Source organism: Erpetoichthys calabaricus, chromosome 7 (assembly GCF_900747795.2).
Source record: "Erpetoichthys calabaricus chromosome 7, fErpCal1.3, whole genome shotgun sequence".
Taxonomy (NCBI): Eukaryota; Metazoa; Chordata; class Cladistia; order Polypteriformes; family Polypteridae; genus Erpetoichthys; species Erpetoichthys calabaricus.
In genome coordinates, this window is record NC_041400.2 from 189,555,688 (window position 1) to 189,574,796 (window position 19,109).

Sequence of the window (19,109 nt, forward strand, 5' to 3'; positions counted from 1 at the left end):
CAGTTGTTAATCGCTACGCACTGCTGGGTCTTCCTCCTGAGTGGACAGCAGCGATCGCCACACAGAACTCATTACATTTATGATATTCCAGCTCTCTGCACATTTGAAATTATTATTTATAATAATTATATATTATTATTATATATATTTATTATAATATTAAATTATAATATATAATCCATCCATTTTCCAACCCGCTGAATCCGAACACAGGGTCACGGGGGTCTGCTGGAGCCAACCCCAGCCAACACAGGGTACAAGGCAGGAACCAATCCCGGGCAGGGTGCCAACCCACCGCAGTATAATATATAATATTATATTATAATAATTATTTATAATTAGATTTATACTTATACTTGATATCACTTTCATGATGAAATGTATTAAACTGGGTCAATCAATCAATCCGATTACTTGAAGAACCTGAGAGGTGGCTGAAGTCCACTGGCCTGGGGGTGTAGCCATTCAGGGGGGCTTCAGGTTAGGTTCCTTGGCATTAGATCAGCTCACAGAGGTGGCAAAGATGGGACAGATTGTGCTGCCACCGACTCCAGGTGAGCAGCGTGAAACATTTCAAGGTGAATGACAGCAAACGGGATGCACCTGAGCACAGCTTGGGGTGCCACAGCAAAGGATCAGAATACTTCCAGGAATGAGAGCTTTCAGCTTTGATTTTTAACAACATTGAAAACATTTCTGAAAAGATGTTCTTAATTTGTCAATTTGGGTTATGGAGTTTAGACTGATGGTCAGAAATGGCAAAGTAGTCCACTTGAAATGAAGCCTACAACACAATATAGTGGTGTCTAGAACAGGGGATACCTGAGCACAATTAGTCCAAAAAAATTACTCAGAATGCCCACTAGAGGGCAGAAAACTCTGAAACCTAATCTTAGGGATTGGTAAAAATGGATATAATGAGGATATTAGAAATAAACTTGATCCATTAGGCTCAAAAGGTTAAGATAGAGGTAAAGAATTTAGGGCTCATTATTGACTCTGAGCTGAATTTTAAATTGCATATTAATCAGATTACCAGGACAGCATTTTTTCACTTAAGGAATATAGCAAAAGTTAGATCTCTTATAACTTGGCAAGATGCTGAGAAACGAGTAAACGCTTTTGCTTTTAGTCGACTAGATTACTGTAACACACTCCTCTCAGGACCACCCAAAAAAAGACATCAATCAATTACAACGAGTGCAGAATGCGGTGGATAGAATCTTAACTAGGAAAAGAAAATCTGAGCACATCACACCAGTGCTGATGTCACTACACTGGTTACCTGTGCTATTTAGAATTTAATTTAAAATTCTGCTTATGGTTTACAAAGCCTAAAATCATCTGCTCCATCTTATATTTCAGAATGTCTGTCACCCTACACTCTAAATCTTAACCTCAGATCTTCAAATGGGGGTCTGCTTAGATTTCCAAGGGCTAAATTTAAAAGAAGTGGTGAGACGGCCTTCTGCTGTTATGCACCTCAAATCTGGAATAGCAGACTGATAGAAATTTGCCAGGCTAATATGGTGGAGCACTTTAAAAAACTGTTGAACACACATTACTTTAACATGGCTTTCTCATAGCTTCAGTTTAGTGTAACCCTGATATTCTATATATGCATTTGATTATCATTTTTATCATGGCTCCGCAATCTGTACTAACCCCTACTTTCTCTGCTGTTCTTTTTCTGGTTTTCTGTGGTGCCACTCTGCGCCACCATCACCCGATCAGGACACAGTTCAGTCCCTCCATTGATGGATTGAAGACCAGAGGTCCACATGACTGTCATCGTTGAATTCTTCCATGTGAAGACTGAAAGCCATGAGGACAGATTGAGATCATTTATGTTAGGTAGAATGCCCAGTGTGGGCTGGGTGGTCTCGTGGCCCCTGACCCCCTGCAGATTTTGTTTTTTTTTTGTTTTTTTCTCCAGCACCTGGAGTTTTATTTTATTTTTTTGTTTTTTATGTCCTCCTGACCATCGGACCTTACTTTATTCATTGTTAATTAGTATTGCCGAATCTTATTTTTATGTTTTTCTTTGTTTACCTTGTAAAACACTTTGAGAGACAGGATTTGCATGAAAGTGTGCTATAGAAATAAATGCTGTTGTTGTTGTAGTCATGAGAGGGCAAACGTAGAATGTATATAAAAGAGCAAAAAAGGCACAGCAAGGGTTGCCTGAAAAAGTCCAAGGTAATCCCAGGCAAACAAATCCCAAGAATGGTCAAAAGACAGAGGGCAAAGGTCAAAAGTCAAGAAAATTCTCAAAAAGCACCAGAGATACTCACCAACATTCAATGAACCTCAAGAGACTCTGGGTATCCTTAGCCTTTATAGGGCTGAGCACAGCCCTGTGATGGTGATGGGCAGGAGGCCCCGCCTCTTGGGGAACCACCCACAAGACACACAGAACATAACAGAACAAGCATAGAAACACAGAAAAATGCAAATAATTGGCATCAGTGACACTTTCAACACAAACAAAAGAAGCAAAAATGGACTTAAAGGGCATAAAGAAGGAATCTGAATGCCAGCCAGGGGAGGAACCCTGGCTGAAATATAACATGGTCTCCTCCTAAAAGGGAAGACACCCCGACTCACTCTCATAAATCTCATAAGTCCAAAGTGTGCAGAAGGTTGAGGGGGGGGGGAGGGTCTGGATGCTTTCTGCATCCACTGTACACTCTATGAAACTTCTAGAACACCACACAAGGAGAGCACACAAACACCAAAAAGAAGACACCACTGGAATCTAACCAGGGTTCAACCTCAATAACAACTGCATCCCCATCTTTTTTGAGCAGGCATCTCCACTTTGACCATTCTGACTATGGAGTTCTCTTCTATTTTAGATTTTCATCAGTAACTGAAGCCTAACATAGAAATTGCAGATGCAAGGCAGGAGGTCATCTCACATGGGGTACCAGTGGATTCCTGGGCACAATCACTCCTTACCCAATCAGTTTGGGTGGCCAGTCAACAGGGTGGTCTTTGGGTGATCCTGATGGACCCAAACACCCAGAGACTTAACATGGCGGAGAGGTTTCCGTGATCAATGATCCCCTGAGCGATGCCGTCAGGAGTCGTGTACTCCTGGTAGTGCTACCCATAGCGGCAAGGTCAGAGGTGATATCCTGACTATGACCGACTCAACCCCTATTCCCAAAAAAGATCCATCCAAAGTTCTAAATTGATGCAACTTCCTGCTGTCCGTCATCTTGCCATGTGGATTCCCGACAAGAAGTGAAGCGGTGTGATTGAGTATTGCCCACCCTCACCACAACAACTCCTTTGCACAGGCTCTTCCTTCCAAAAACTCGAACAGCAAAGGACCCCATCAACAAAAAGAAGAAGACAGTGGCATTATATCAGTATCAACACCAACCCACCATACCCAGGTGTGGCATTTCCCCTGCCCATTATGCCTCTGGGGTCTGCCTTTCCCAAAATGGACTGTTCTCCCACCAGCCTACAAACAGGAGGGGGAGAGACAAGGATGGATGAATGGATGGACGGCGTCATTATCGGGTTGACGGACAGCCATGACAAAGGCCCAAACCCAACGCAGAGTAGTCCAAGAACTGAAACGGAGTCAAGCCGCCACCTGTTAAAACAGATGACTGGTTCATTAAACAGAGGACGTCTATTTAAAATGTGGTGAGCCCTTTTGAGTGCTAAATTTTCAAAACAAATTGATTTTTTTTTTTGGCAAGAAGGAAAGTGCTTTATACTGAGAAAGTAAAATCAATATGCCGTGTGAAACTGGCATTAAACAAACCCAGAAATGACAGCCGTGTGATTTAAACGAGATTATTTTTAGACCAAGGGTGTATACATAATAAATGATAGGAGCCATTACTCTTGGCACACTGTGGCGAGTTTCTAGCTCAGGATTCCACCTTCTGTAACCTGCCTGGACTGAGGCCTCCATGATCTCTCCATCCATTTATTTTTATAACTGTGCCTTCTTGTTAAAGGATTGTAAAGAGCTAGAGGTTACAGGGTAAGGCAAAAAATTAAGGTTGAGCCAGGGCATCCCATTAGAAAATTACTGCAATGAGATAGGAAAGCTGGAGCATCCACAAGGACACAGGGAGAACATGCAAAATGTATAAAAGATGTTCCATAAGAGGACTGGGAAGGGGACCAAGAAGCTATGAAGTGGCTAAGGTGCCACTACCAACAGCCATAGCACTTGCACTTCAGGTAAGCCCCCTGAGGATAAGCATGTCTGGGCCCGGTTGATATCTTTTTTTCAGTGCCTTTAACACCATTCTACTTCATTGACTGGAGGAAAAATCTCAATGTCCCCACAACCTCCTGGACCATGGAGTCCCTGACCAAAAGATAGCAGTTTATGAAGGTCAAGGACTGGGTGTCAGAAGTGGTGGGGGGGGGACACTAAGGCACCCCAAACTGTCCCGTCTCCCTTCAGTCTACAAAACAGCATTCCAACACAACGCCAGCGCTTGCCGTCAACTGAAATTTTCAGATGACTCCTCCATCACAGGCTGCATTAATAATGGAGACAAGTCGGAGTACAGGAAGGCTGTGGAGGACTTCGTCTTGAGGTGCAGGGACAACAACCTGCAACTCAACATCAGCAAAACAGAAGAGCTGGTGGAGGACGTCTGGTGTGCCAGGGAGTGTAATAAGTGTACAAGTTTAATATGCCACTGTGCTCTGTGCAAATATATTTTATAGATCTGTCTTTTTCTACTCACATGCACAGTTGACACAGAGCCAGATTTAGCACAGGGGTTCACCATATAAGAAGACAGTTAAGGACAACTGCGAAATGGGCAGTCAGACTGAGGACCATTGTGTGTCAAAGTCAGCATGAGACTACGGTGCATCCAGAAAGTATTCACAGCACATCACGTTTTCCACATTTTGTTATGTTACAGCCTTATTCCAAAATGGATTAAATTAATTTTTTTCCTCAGAATTCTGCACACAACACCCCATAATGACATTGTGAAAAAAATTTACTTGAGGTTTTTTCAAATTTATTAAAAATAAAAAAACTGAGAAATCCCATGTCCATAAGTATTCACAGCCTTTGCTCAATACTTTGTCGATGCCCCTTTGGCAGCAATTACAGCCTCAAGTCTTTTAGAATATGATGCCACAAGCTTGGCACACCTATCCTTGGCCAGTGTTACCCATTCCTCTTTGCAGCACCTCTCAAGCTCCATCAGGTTGGATGGGAAGCGTCGGTGCACAGCCATTTTAAGATCTCTCCAGAGATGTTCAATCGGATTCAAGTCTGGGCTCTGGCTGGGCCACTCAAGGACATTCACAGAGTTGTCCTGAAGCCACTCCTTTGATATCTTGGCTGTGTGCTTAGGGTCGTTGTCCTGCTGAAAGATGAACTGTCGCCCCAGTCTGAGGTCAAGAGCGCTCTGGAGCAGGTTTTTATCCAGGATGTCTCTGTACATTGCTACAGTCATCTTCCCTTTATCCTGACTAGTCTCCCAGTTCCTGCCACTGAAAAACATCCCCACAGCATGATGCTGCCACCACCATGCTTCACTGTAGGGATGGTATTGGCCTGGTGATGAGCGGTGCCTGGTTTCCTCCAAACGTGACGCCTGGCATTCACACCAAAGAGTTCAATCTTTGTCTCATCAGACCAGAGAATTTTCTTCCTCATGGTCTGAGAGTCCTTCAGGTGCCTTTTGGCAAACTCCAGGAGGGCTGCCATGTGCCTTTTACTAAGGAGTGGCTTCCGTCTGGCCACTCTACCATACAGGCCTGATTGGTGGATTGCTGCAGAGATGGTTGTCCTTCTGGAAGGTTCTCCTCTCTCCACAGAGGACCTCTGGAGCTCTGACAGAGTGACTATCGGGTTCTTGGTCACCTCCCTGACTAAGGCCCTTCTCCCCCGATCGCTCAGTTTAGATGGCCGGCCAGCTCTAGGAAGAGTCCTGGTGGTTTCGAACTTCTTCCACTTACGGATGATGGAGGCCACTGTGCTCATTGGGACCTTCAAAGCAGCAGAAATTTTTCTGTAACCTTCCCCAGATTTGTGCCTCGAGACAATCCTGTCTCGGAGGTCTACAGACAATTCCTTTGACTTCATGCTTGGTTTGTGCTCTGACATGAACCGTCAACTGTAGGATCTTCTATAGACAGGTGTGTGCCTTTCCGAATCATGTCCAGTCAACTGAATTTACCACAGGTGGACTCCAATGAAGCTGCAGAAACATCTCAAGGATGATCAGGGGAAACAGGATGGACCTGAGCTCAATTTCGAGCAAAGGCTGTGAATACTTATGGACATATGCTTTCTCTATTTTTTTATTTTTAATAAATTTGCAAAAATCTCAAGTAAACTTTTTTCACGTTGTCATTATGGGGTGTTGTGTGTAGAATTCTGAGGAAAAAAATGAATTTAATCTATTTTGGAATAAGGCTGTAACATAACAAAATGTGGAAAAAGTGATGCGCTGTGAATACTTTCTGGATGCAGTCTATATCCTCTTTTCCCTTGTTTGGAATGGCCTGATTCAACTAAATGGGGGTCTGCACATGAAGAATGAGTTTAAAGCCTTGGAGCATTGCACACCTTTGGAGCCGACAAACGGATGGGAGATAACGTCATCCGATCCTGAAAATCCTTCCACTGCAATCGGCGAAAAATGGCAGACTCTACACATCGAGACCCCACTCCCGAACTGGGTTCTTGCTATTGGCTTCCTTCATCTGTTATGCAGTGTTAAAGGAAGCTGAGTTATTTCTCCTATGTGATTTCTTACCGCTGTATCACTAAGGGAGGGGTATCACCTTTTTATATCATATCTATATAGATTCGGGTTATGTAACCCACCGCAATTACTAAAGAACTCATTCCAAGGGAGCTAACGTCCCCTGCCGGATACAGGGAGCCTCTGAGACCACCAGTCACCATTCAAGTGATGCAGAGCTTCAGGTACCTGAGGGTTCACATGAACAACAAACTGGACTGGTCTGACAGCACAGAGGCGTCGTAGACGAAGGGCCAAAGCAGACTGGACTTGCTTCAGAGACTCGGGTCTATTGACGTGTGCAGCAAGTGTTGAGGTTTAGATCAAGGATCAATATGTCTTGTTATTGGTTTTAGAACTATTGGCTATTAAAAGGACACAGGCACTATTATTTTACAGGCCGCTGCTTTTGTTTTTAATGGGGCTTGCTTGCTTGCTTTTCACTTCCCTTGCTTTCTATGAACCGAGGACGCTGTGTTTTTTGAGGGAACTGAGTAAATAAGCTTTTGTTTGGGACATGGCGGCTTTGCAGGGCCTTCTGGCTGACTGAAGACCAAACGAGTTTCTGCAAACACTCAAGGCCCTTAAACTTAAAAGAAAACTTAACCGTCACCTTATCGTGGTGGAGGGGTTTGCGTGTCCCAATGATCCTAGGAGCTCTGTTGTCCGGGGCTTTATGCCCCTGGTAGGGCCACCCAAGGCAAACTGGTCCTAGGTGAGGGATGAGACAAAGAGCGGTTAAACAAACCTCCTATGAAGAAAAACCATTTTGGACGGCGTTTTCCCTTGCCCGGACGCGGGTCACCGGGGCCCCACTCTGGAGCCAGGCCTGGAGGTGGGGCTCGATGGCGAGCGCCTGGTGGCCGGGCCTGCACCCATGGGGCTCGGCCGGGCACAGCCCGAAGAGGCAACGTGGGTCCCCCTTCCCATGGGCTCACCACCTATGGGAGGGGCCAAGGAGGTCGAGTGCAGTGTGAGCTGGGTGGTGGCCGAAGGCGGGGACCTTGGCGGTCCGATCCTCGGCTACAGAAACTGGCTCTTGGGACGTGGAATGTCACCTCTCTGAAGGGGAAGGAGCCTGAGCTAGTGCGCGAAGTTGAGAGGTTCCGGCTAGATATAGTCGGGCTCACCTCGACGCACAGCTTGGACTCTGGAACCAATCTCCTTGAGAGGGGCTGGACTCTCTACCACTCTGGAGTTGCCCCCGGTGAGAGGCGCCGAGCAGGTGTGGGTATACTTATTGCCCCCCAACTTGGAGCCTGTACATTGGGGTTTACCCCGGTGGACGAGAGGGTAGCCTCCCTTCGCCTTCGGGTGGGGGGACGGGTCCTAACTGTTGTTTGTGCGTATGCACCGAACAGCAGTTCGGAGTACCCACCCTTTTTGGAGTCCCTGGAGGGGGTGCTAGAGGGCATACCTTCTGGGGACTCCCTCGTTCTGCTGGGAGACTTCAATGCTCACGTGGGCAATGACAGTGAGACCTGGAAGGGCGTGATTGGGAGGAATGGCCCCCCTGATCTGAACCCGAGCGGTGTTTTGTTATTGGACTTCTGTGCTCGTCACGGATTGTCCATAACGAACACCATGTTCAAGCATAGGGGTGTTCATATGTGCACTTGGCACCAGGACACCCTAGGCCTCAGTTCGATGATCGACTTTGTGGTCGTGTCGTCGGACTTGCGGCCACATGTCTTGGACACTCGGGTGAAGAGAGGGGCGGAGCTGTCAACTGATCACCACCTGGTGGTGAGTTGGCTTCGATGGTGGGGGAGGATGCCGGTCAGGCGTGGTAGGCCCAAACGTGTTGTGAGGGTCTGCTGGGAACGTCTGGCAGAGCCCCCTGTCAGAAGTAGCTTCAACTCCCACCTCCGGCAGAACTTCGACCACATCCCGAGGGAGGTGGGGGACATTGAGTCCGAATGGGCCATGTTCCGTGCCTCTATTGTTGAGGCAGCTGACCGGAGCTGTGGCCGTAAGGTGGTCGGTGCCTGTCGTGGCGGCAATCCCCGAACCCGCTGGTGGACACCGGCGGTGAAGGATGCCGTCAAGCTGAAGAAGGAGTCCTACAGGACCCTTTTGTCCTGTGGGACCCCGGAGGCAGCTGATAGGTACCGGCAGGCCAAGCGGAATGCGGCTTTGGTGGTTGCTGAGGCAAAAACTCGGGCGTGGGAGGAGTTTGGGGAGGCCATGGAGAATGACTTTCGGACGGCTTCGAGGAGATTCTGGTCCACCATCCGGCGTCTCAGGAAGGGGAAGCAGTGCAGTGTCAACACTGTATATGGTGGGGATGGTGTGCTGCTGACCTCGACTCGGGACGTTGTGGGTCGGTGGGGGGAATACTTCGAAGACCTCCTCAATCCCATTAACATGCCTTCCAATGAGGAAGCAGAGCCTGGGGACTCAGAGGTGGGCTCCCCCATCTCTGGGACTGAGGTCACCGAGGTGGTCAAAAAACTCCTTGGTGGCAGGGCCCCGGGGGTGGATGAGATACGCCCGGAGTTCCTCAAGGCTCTGGATGTTGTAGGACTGTCTTGGCTGACACGCCTCTGCAACATCGCATGGACATCAGGGACAGTGCCTCTGGATTGGCAGACCGGGGTGGTGGTCCCCCTCTTTAAGAAGGGGGATCGGAGGGTGTGTTCCAACTACAGAGGGATCACACTCCTCAGCCTCCCTGGAAAAGTCTATTCAGGGGTCCTGGAGAGGAGGGTCCGTCGGATAGTCGAGCCTCGGATTCAGGAGGAACAGTGTGGTTTTCGTCCTGGTCGCGGAACAGTGGACCAGCTCTATACCCTTAGCAGGGTCCTGGAGGGTGCATGGGAGTTTGCCCAACCAGTCTACATGTGTTTTGTGGACTTAGAAAAGGCATTCGACCGTGTCCCTCGGGGAATCCTGTGGGGGGTACTCCGAGAGTATGGGGTACCGGCCCCCCTGATAAGGGCTGTTCAGTCCCTGTACGATCAGTGCCAGAGCTTGGTCCGCATTGCCGGCAGTAAGTCGAACCCGTTTCCAGTGAGAGTTGGACTCCGCCAGGGCTGCCCTTTGTCACCGATTCTGTTCACAACTTTTATGGACAGAATTTCTAGGCGCAGCCAGGGTGTTGAGGGGGTCCGGTTTGGTGGGCTCAGGATTGGGTCACTGCTTTTTGCAGATGATGTTGTCCTGTTTGCTTCATCAGGCCGTGATCTTCAGCTCTCTCTGGATCGGTTCGCAGCCGAGTGTGAAGCGGCTGGGATGAGAATCAGCACCTCCAAATCCGAGACTCCGAAGCTCTCAATTTACCAGTCGATCTATGTTCCTACCCTCACCTATGGTCATGAGCTATGGGTAGTGACCGAAAGAACGAGATCGCGAATACAAGCGGCTGAAATGAGTTTCCTCCGCAGGGTGTCTGGGCTTTCCCTTAAAGATAGGGTGAGAAGCTCAGTCATCCGGGAGGGGCTCAGAGTAGAGCCGCTGCTCCTCCACATCGAGAGGAGTCAGATGAGGTGGCTCGGGCATCTGATCAGGATGCCTCCTGGACGCCTCCCTGGTGAGGTGTTCCAGGCACGTCCAACTGGGAGGAGGCCCCGGGGAAGACCCAGGACACGCTGGAGGGACTATGTCTCTCGACTGGCCTGGGAACACCTTGGGATTCTCCCGGAAGAGCTAGAAGAAGTGGCCGGGGAGAGGGAAGTCTGGGCATCTCTGCTCAAGCTGCTGCCCCCGCGACCCGACCTCGGATAAGCGGGAGACAATGGATGGATGGATGGATAAGTAAACTTGCATGTTAGCGCATAAAAAACTTTAAATATATAAACATTTCATTTTAAATTTTAAGGCTTATGAATATTCTAGATGATCAAGTTAAAAGCAAGCCGCATTGTGTTAGATAGATTGAGCTATACGGGACTTTAAGAGTTGACTATCAAAACAGCCGCCTGCATTCAACTCCAGCAGCTTAGCTCTAATCGGTGAAGCTGCGTGCCGCGCTTACCAGTGCAAGCTGCCTATGATTGCAACAAGCAATTATTAATTGAACAGTTTAGTTTCTCATATGGGGGTCACCCTGGTTCCAATTTAATGATCTATTGATCTATTAAATGGCCTCTAATTTTTATTAGATCAAGATTAGAAATGTGAAAATGTGAGAAATGTAAAACATGATCAGACGATGGTCATCTCTGGGCCAGGCGGCAGTTACGACCTTCGAGTCCTAATGATTGTTATTTAAAGATTAGTGATTACTAGAGTGGGCAGCACGGTGGCGCAGTGGTAACGCTGCTGCCTCGCAGTTAGGAGACCCAGGTTCGCTTCCCGGGTCCTCCCTGTGTGGAGTTTGCATGTTCTCCCCATGTCTGCATGGGTTTCCTCCCACAGTCCAAAGACAGGTGGATTGGCGATTCTAAATTGGCCCTAGTGTGTGCTTGGTGTGTGGGTGTGTGTCCTGTGGTGGGTTGGCGCCCTGCCCGGGATTGGTTCCTGCCTTGTGCCCTGTGTTGGCTGGGATTGGCTCCTGCAGACCCCCGTGACCCTGTGTTCGGATTCAGTGGGTTGGGAAATGGATGGATGGATGGATTATTAGGGGAAAGGAGTTTACAAGGTAATTGTTATGAAAACAGGTACAGCACAAGGTCATTATTACAAAGATAACATGTAAAGTGGATGACGAGAAATCCGTATGAAATAGGGATGTTTTGTGATTAGAACTGAAATGAAAACGAACCGCACCCTAACCAAAGGGCTCACTTCATGAACTGAGACGGCTTTACAGTCATATGAAAAAATTTGTGAACCCCTCTCAACCTGCATAATAATTGACTCTCCTTTCAACACAAAGATTACAGTGGTATGTATTTCATTTCCTGAACAACTGAGTACTGCTGTGTTTTCCAAAGAAAGATTTTTAGTGAAGCAGTATTTAGTTGTATGAAATTAAATCAAATGTGAAAAACTGGCTGTGCACAAATGTGGGTCCCCTTGTCATTGTGCTGATTTGAGTGCCTGTCGCTGCTCAATGCTGATTACTTGGTGTGATGAGCTCATTAAGCCTTGAACTTCATAGACAGGTGTGTCCAATCATGAGATATAAAGGGATTTAAGGTGGTCAATTACAAGTTGTGCTTCCTTCCCTTTGACTCTCCTCTGAAGAGTGACAGCATGGGATCCTCAAAGCAACTCTCCAAAGATCTGCAAACAAAGATTGTTGAGTCTCCTGGTTTAGGGGAAGGCTACAAAAGCCATCTCAGAGGTCTAAACTGTCAGTTTCAAGTGTAAGGAATGGAATCAGGAAATGGAAGGCCACAGGCACAGTTGCTGTTAAACCCAGCAGGTCTGGCAGGCCAAGAAAAATACAGGAGCGGCATATGAGCAGGATTGTGAGAATGGTGACAGACAACCCACAGATCACCTCCAAAGACCTGCAAGAACTTCTTGCTGCAGATGGTGTATCTGTACATCGTTTTACAATTCAGCACAATTTGCACAAAGAACATCTGTATGGCAGGGTGATGAGAAAGAAGCCCTTTCTGCACTCACGCCACAAACAGAGTCGCTTGTTGTATGCCGATGCTCATTTAGACAAGCCAGATTCATTTTGGAACAAAGTGCTTTGGACTGATGAGACACAAATTGAGTTATTTGGTCATAACACAAAGCACTTTGCATGGCAGAAGAAGAACACCGCATTCCAAGAAAAACACCTGCCACCTACTGTCAAATTTGGTGGAGGTTCCATCATGCTGTGGGGCTGTGTGGCTAGTTCAGGGACTGGGGCCCTTGTTAAAGTTGAGGGTCGGATGAATTCAACCCAATATCAACAAATTCTTCAGGATAATGTTCAAGCATCAGTCACAAAGTTGAAGTTACGCAGGGGTTGGATATTCCAACAAGACAATGACCCAAAACACAGTTCGAAATCTACAAAGGCATTCATGCAGAGGGAGAAGTACAATGTTCTGGAATGGCCATCACAGTCCCCTGACTTGAATATCATCGAAAATCTATGGGATGATTTGAAGCAGGCTGTCCATCAAATTGAACTGAACTGGAGAGATTTTGTATGAAGAATGGTCAGAAATACCTCCATCCAGAATCAGACACTCATCAGAGGCTATAGGAGGACAGCGTCTAGAGGCTGTTAGATTAGCAAAAGGAGGCTCAACTAAGTATTGATGTCATCTCTGTTGGGGGGCCCACATTTATGCACCTGTCTAATTTTGTTATGATGCATATTGCATATTTTCTGTTAATCCAATAAACTTAATGTCATTGCTGAAATCCTACTGTGTCCATAAGTCATGTCGTATATTAAAAGGAAGTTACTACTTTGAAAGCTTAGCCAATGAGAAACAAAAATCCAAAGAATTAAGAGGGGTTCAAAAACTTTTTCATATGACTGTATGTGCTCTGTAATTGTTTCCTATGCTATGCAATAAACTCAAAATTCTGACTGCCTTTCTGAAGATTTCTCCACAATACAAGCTGCTGGAAATGTTCTATCAGTTGTGGGATATGGCCGGCCATTCATCCCGGCCAATACCCCCAGGCCGCTAGATGGAGCCCTCCTTGCAATGTGGAGATGCCCCAAATTCCAGCAGGGCATCATGGACTATGGAGTTTTAATACACAGCCCTGCTGGATAACGTCGGGGCCGCCAGGAGTCGCTGCAGGGAGGCCCAGGGATTTATATTTTCTGTATAGCCCGGAAGTATTTCCAACTCACTGGAACAGAAGAAATGATATACTTCCGGGCTGAAGAAAAAGAGAAGTTTTTATCTGACCCGGAAATGCTGGATAATCACATGGACTGAGGGCTCAGAAGCACTTCCGGGTCGAGGACTATAAAGGATTGTGGGAGATCCCAGACGGACGAGCTGAGTTGGGAGGCAGGGTGGCTAAGTGTCTGGGAGTGGAGGATTGTTTATTGTTCGTGGATTTATTGAGTATTGTGGAGAGGAGGGTGCTTTGTGCACTTATTTATAATAATAAATATTATTATTGGACTTTTATCTGGTGTCTGACGTCTGGTCTGAGGGTTCAAGGGGTCACGGAGACCTCAATCTGTCACACAGTCCATAGTAGCCAGTGTGGTGATCAATGCTGCAGTCTCCTGGGAAGATCAGAAGAAACACAATGGCTGAACAAACGTATCAGGAAAGCCTGCACCATCACTGGGCCAACCCTGGACACACTGGAAGCTGTTGTGGAAAAGTGGGTGGTGGTAAAATCAGATGCCATCTTGAAAAATCCTCTCCATCCCCTCCAGGAGGCACTCCTTTGGAGCAATTCTAGCTACAGGCTCATTCCAACATGATGGGGGTCTTTACTGCTGCTGCTATCAACCAATTCAATGCTTCCTCCAGATGTTTTCTTTAAGTTCACTTGTATTTGTTTTATTAATTCTGCACAATATTTATGTATTTTATTTATTTGTCTATGTACTGATTGATTGTCCTGTGAGTCTGTATCTTTGTGTTTTTACGTTTCTACTTTTTCCTTGGGATTAATAAAGTTTACCTCATCTGATCTACTTGGATAGAAGACCAGCTAGGGATGAGGCAGCCTTTTGAATCAATTTGTTTAACCTGCCTGGCATCACTTATTGCTGCTGCAAGAGGTGTTGGTGAGGCCAGCAGAGGGCACTTACGCTGTGGTCAGTGTGTGGATCCCAATGCCCCCATGCACTGACGGCCATATTATGCTGCAAAAATTGGTGGCACTCTTCAAATGAGATGTAAAACCAAAATCCTGAGTCTTTGTGATCACTAAAGACCCCTGGTCTTCCTTCAAAAAGAGTAAGGTGTTTCCTGATATCCTGGATAAATGGCCCACTATGTCCTGGTCATTTTGGCCCCCTAATCATTCCCTGTCATTTACCAGCTAACTATCTCCCCCCACCTCCCTTGATCACCTAAAAGCTAATGTGTGGTGAGTGTACAGGAGCAAAAATGGCTGCCATCATGTCATCCTGGTGGGTGCTACACATTGGAGGTGGCTCAAGTGGTCCTCCTCTATGTAAAGCAAATTGAGTATTTTAGATTATTATTATTATTATTATTATTATTATTATTATTATGACTATTCAATGAGACTTTTCCAAAATGTCCTTTCTCACCCACCTTCTCCATTTCCTTGAAGTCATCATCCAGTTTGGTTCCTTCTGCCCCACCGACCTTCTCACTCACTTTCTGCAGAAAAAACAGAAAGACCAAATTGTTATGAACTGAACTCATTTTCATTCATAAGGTGATTTATTTTTTTCCATACATTTTACTTTATGATGATGAGGATGAAAAAAACAGACTCTACTTCTACATTCTGGAAGAAAAGTTGCCATGATGGTGGTGTTGATATTAATAATGGCCTTGTATTTCTTATACATGTAAAGAAGCTTAAATTACTTTCCACTTAAAGCCACACAGGATTTTATATATTTATACACAAAATATACATCTATATATTTATATATATATATATATATATGTATTGTCACAAAATCATGTTGGAGAATCTCCTCAAGGGCTTGTTCGAGGTATGTAATAACCCATAGGGGTGAGAGGGGGCGCTGTTGCTAACATTCTTTTGTCCTTCTCTCCCAACAGCACCAAAAAACCGCCCAGTGAGGGCAGTTAGCCCCGCCCCTTTTAGTGCATCTGCTATAAGAAACGTGGCTGACGAGAAGAAGGTGTCTTTTACGACCATTGCTGTATTCTCATGTGCTGCTTTGTGATTGTGATTGTGTTGTGGGAAATTCTTGGGAGAAGCATTTCACATAAATAAAAATCCTCTTGTTGAGTGCAACTAGCACCTGAACCTGTGTGTGTTGGGCGTTTATGGAGGTGGCGCGTGCTCTGGTGGCCACAATATATGAGATCTATCTGGAAAAAGTTAGCCGTTGCTAATATAACAAGCAGGGTTTGTGCAGCATCGATGTACCCTGGCAGCCAAGGGGAATGAACTGGAATGCGCAGGCGTGAACAACGACAACTTCACTGGATTGGTCAGTGGGGATGCTAGACCCCATTGAGTGAGCATGTGTACTGTGTGGCCATCGCATTCAAAATGACTGAGCAAGTAGAACGATGAATCTGCATCAAATTTTGCGTTAAGCTTGAACAGTCGTCCAGAAGATCGAGAAGGTTGTCAGGGACGATGCAACAAGTGCGGCCAAAATAAAAGTGTGCGTTACCCCAATGCTCTTAATCAGTTGAGAGATGGCAATACGACAAAAACGGCCGCAGCTACAGTATGGGCAACTGATGATTGGCAGCTTCAGCATGGCAACGCACTCGTCCATGCATCAAATCACCCAGGTGACTCGGCCCCCCTACAGTCCAGATTTCCCAAAACTAAAATCACCTTTGCAAGGGGAGAGATTTCAGACTGTCGATGAGATTCAGGAAAATACAACGAGGCAGCTGATGGCGATTCCAACAATGGATTTTGCAGAGCATTTTGAACAGCGGAAGAGACGCCGGTAGAACTAGGTGAGGTCCCAAGGTGCCTACTTTGAAGGGGACTGAGGCGTCATTGTCCTAGCTAAAATGTTTTCTTGTATCTTGTATCTTCTTCACTCAATGTATCTATTTTTCGTTTTACATGGCTGGATACTTTGTGCACAGACCTGGAATATACATAGTGGCTTCAGAAAATAATTCAGAAGGAACAAATCTGCTGTCACACACGTGTGATTAGGAGGCAGCTAAAGGGCCTGAATAATAGTAGTACCACACCAGACCAGAGGGTGGCGAACTGCATTGACTTTCTCCCTAAATCCTATGCAGACCATTCATGGGAAATCCCGCTCACTTCCGACGTCTATGATGACATCACTTCTGGTTCTGGCACTATTGATGATGTCACTTCCGGTACCAGCACCATTGATGATGTCACTCCAGGTCCTGATGACATCACTTCTGGTTCCGGACCCGATGATGTCACTTCCTGCCTCGGCCTTTAAAGCCACCATATTCACCTCCTAAAATCAGGTCTGTTTTGGACTCTGTTCTGTGAACAACTCAGCCATTTACCCATTTGCAGCCAGGGCATAGTATATGGGTGGCCGCCCCAAACTTTTTTTGACGTCTCTGGCTCGTTCATATAACACTGCATATGTAATGGATTTATAAAGACAACAAAAGCCCATTTTACACATACAGTGGATTCAAAAAGTCTTCAGACCCCATCACACTTTATTGTGCCGTCGATTTCATTTTAAATGAAGTGAGTAAATTTGCCCGTCAGTCTATACTCAATACATCATAATAACAAAGTGAAGACAGGTGTCCATAAATGTTTGCAAATTTATTAAAAATCAAAAACTGAAATCTCTCATTCCTAGACGCATTCAGACCTTTTGCCATGGCACTCTGAGTTGTGCTCAGGACCACCCCGGTTTGCTTTAATTCTCCTTGAGATGTGTCCAAAACTTGACTGAAGTCCAGCAGTGGCAAACTGAAACTGATTGGACATTGTTTAGAAAGGCACCTGTGTGTAGAGGGTCCACAGTTCACGGGGCAGGTCAGGTCAAAAACCAAAGTCCAAGTAGTCCTCAGCATTGATCAGACTATGGTGAGGCAAAGAGCTGGGCAAGTGGATCAAACTGTTTGTGGTGTTTTGAGTGTTCCCAGGAGACTACCAGGTCTCTTTTCGGCCAAAAAAGTGAGTCACCTCAAGGAGGTGACCAAGAACTCAATGGTCACTCTGACAGAGCTTTAGCTGAGAATAGAGATCCTATCAGAAGGACGACCATCTCAGCAACACTCCATCAACCTTAAAAAAGCAATTCAATTAAAATGAATTCAAAAGACGTTAATTAGCAGCAAAAACAGGTCACTCATTAAGAAAAGGGTTAGAATGAAAACTTGCAGCCACGGTGGTCCTCCAGGACCGGAGCTGGTGACCCCTGCTGTACAGTAATGTTTAAACATTGATTCTGTTGGAAGTACCAATACAACGAATATATGTTTAATTTTATCGGACATTTACATTTTTATTCCTGTGAATGGTTGTGTAAGTAGAGGACCCAGTGGACTGCTTTTTCTGCGGGCCTATAAAGCTGTTAAGACGGCCCTGGGTCTTCCCTATGAAGAACTGGAGAGTGGAGTGCACTAGTCTGTTAGCCATTTCAGACAAATCATTTGATTTGATTTTGTTGGGTTTCCAAACCCAAATGACCCAAAATTTCAGATTATTGACCCTGGGAGTAAGGTGGAAAGCAGCCCTGGATGGGACACCACATGTCAAACATGCCACACATTTAGAATTGCTAGTCAGCCTGACAAACTACTTGTCTAAGAATATGAAAGGAGAACCCATACAGACATGGAGAGGACATGATGAATGGATACAACCCAGAAGGCTAGAGCTCTCAGCCACCGTGCTGTTAGACGTGAGACACTCACTGTATAAATTTATCTTTGCCTCTCACCCCTGATCTTTTTCTTCTCGAGAAACATTAACACCCATACCAACAGAACGGATTCCAGCCCGAGTTGTAAACGGCGGCCTGCCAAGAAGGAATTTCATTAGGATCAGGGGAAGCAGTTCGCTGCCATGGCAACGCGAGGCTTCTTCACACTTTAGTTCTGCGCAGAGAATGAGCCAAGCGATAACCGCACGGCGCCGCGGACAGAAGATGCCATAGTGCAGCTCGGGCGCGTCTTCGATTTGAAATTAAAGCTGAAGGGGGGTAAAAAAATATTTTTAGAAACACTTTATACTCCAGGTGTATGCTTACATACCTTAAATTGTAAAATCACCAGTGGAGTGTGATCTACTGGGTAAGATGCTGGAAAAAACGTTCAGTGGGTGCAATCCATGACAATGCCTCAACAAGAAAGGCTGTAGCTGCGGACCACTATAAGCTGCCCAGAAGGAGGCGTCTTTTACGACCGGAGAAACCCACTGGACGGAGCTCCTGCAAAATGACCCTTACTTCTGTGGCCAAATATATTTGTACTTATATTTCACCTAAGGCTGGCAACATCGCGCCAAGGATTATTTCTTTGGTTGGACCTTTTAGTTGATTGAATGGAGCAGCTCTTTTATACTTCTGTGACCTGTCATTTCTGCAACCACTCACCATATATACAGTACTGTGCAAAAGTTTTAGGCAGGTGTGAAAAAATGCTGTAAACAAAGAATGCTTTCAGAAATATAAATAATGATTGTTTATTGTTATCAATTTACAAAATGCAAAGTGAGCGAACAAAAGAGAAATCTAAATCAAATTAATATTTGGTGTTCCTACCTTTTGCCTTCAAACCAGCATCAATTCTTACAGGTCCACTTGCACAAAGTCAGGGATCTTGTAGGATTCTAGTCAGGTGTCTGATCAACCAATTCTACCAAACAGGTGCTAATGATCATCAA

The 19,109-nt window shown here is 45.9% G+C and overlaps 1 protein-coding gene across 1 annotated transcript in view; it reads right to left on the reverse strand.

The window, feature by feature from the left end:
- The window catches only part of LOC114654971 (endophilin-A1-like), a 216,254-nt gene that overhangs the window by 65,784 nt on the left and 131,361 nt on the right, over positions 1 to 19,109 (reverse strand). Inside the window, exon 2 of the mRNA XM_028805851.2 lies at positions 14,855 to 14,923. Coding sequence (XP_028661684.1) covers positions 14,855 to 14,923 — 69 coding nt within the window. The remainder of the gene's footprint in view (positions 1 to 14,854; positions 14,924 to 19,109) is intronic.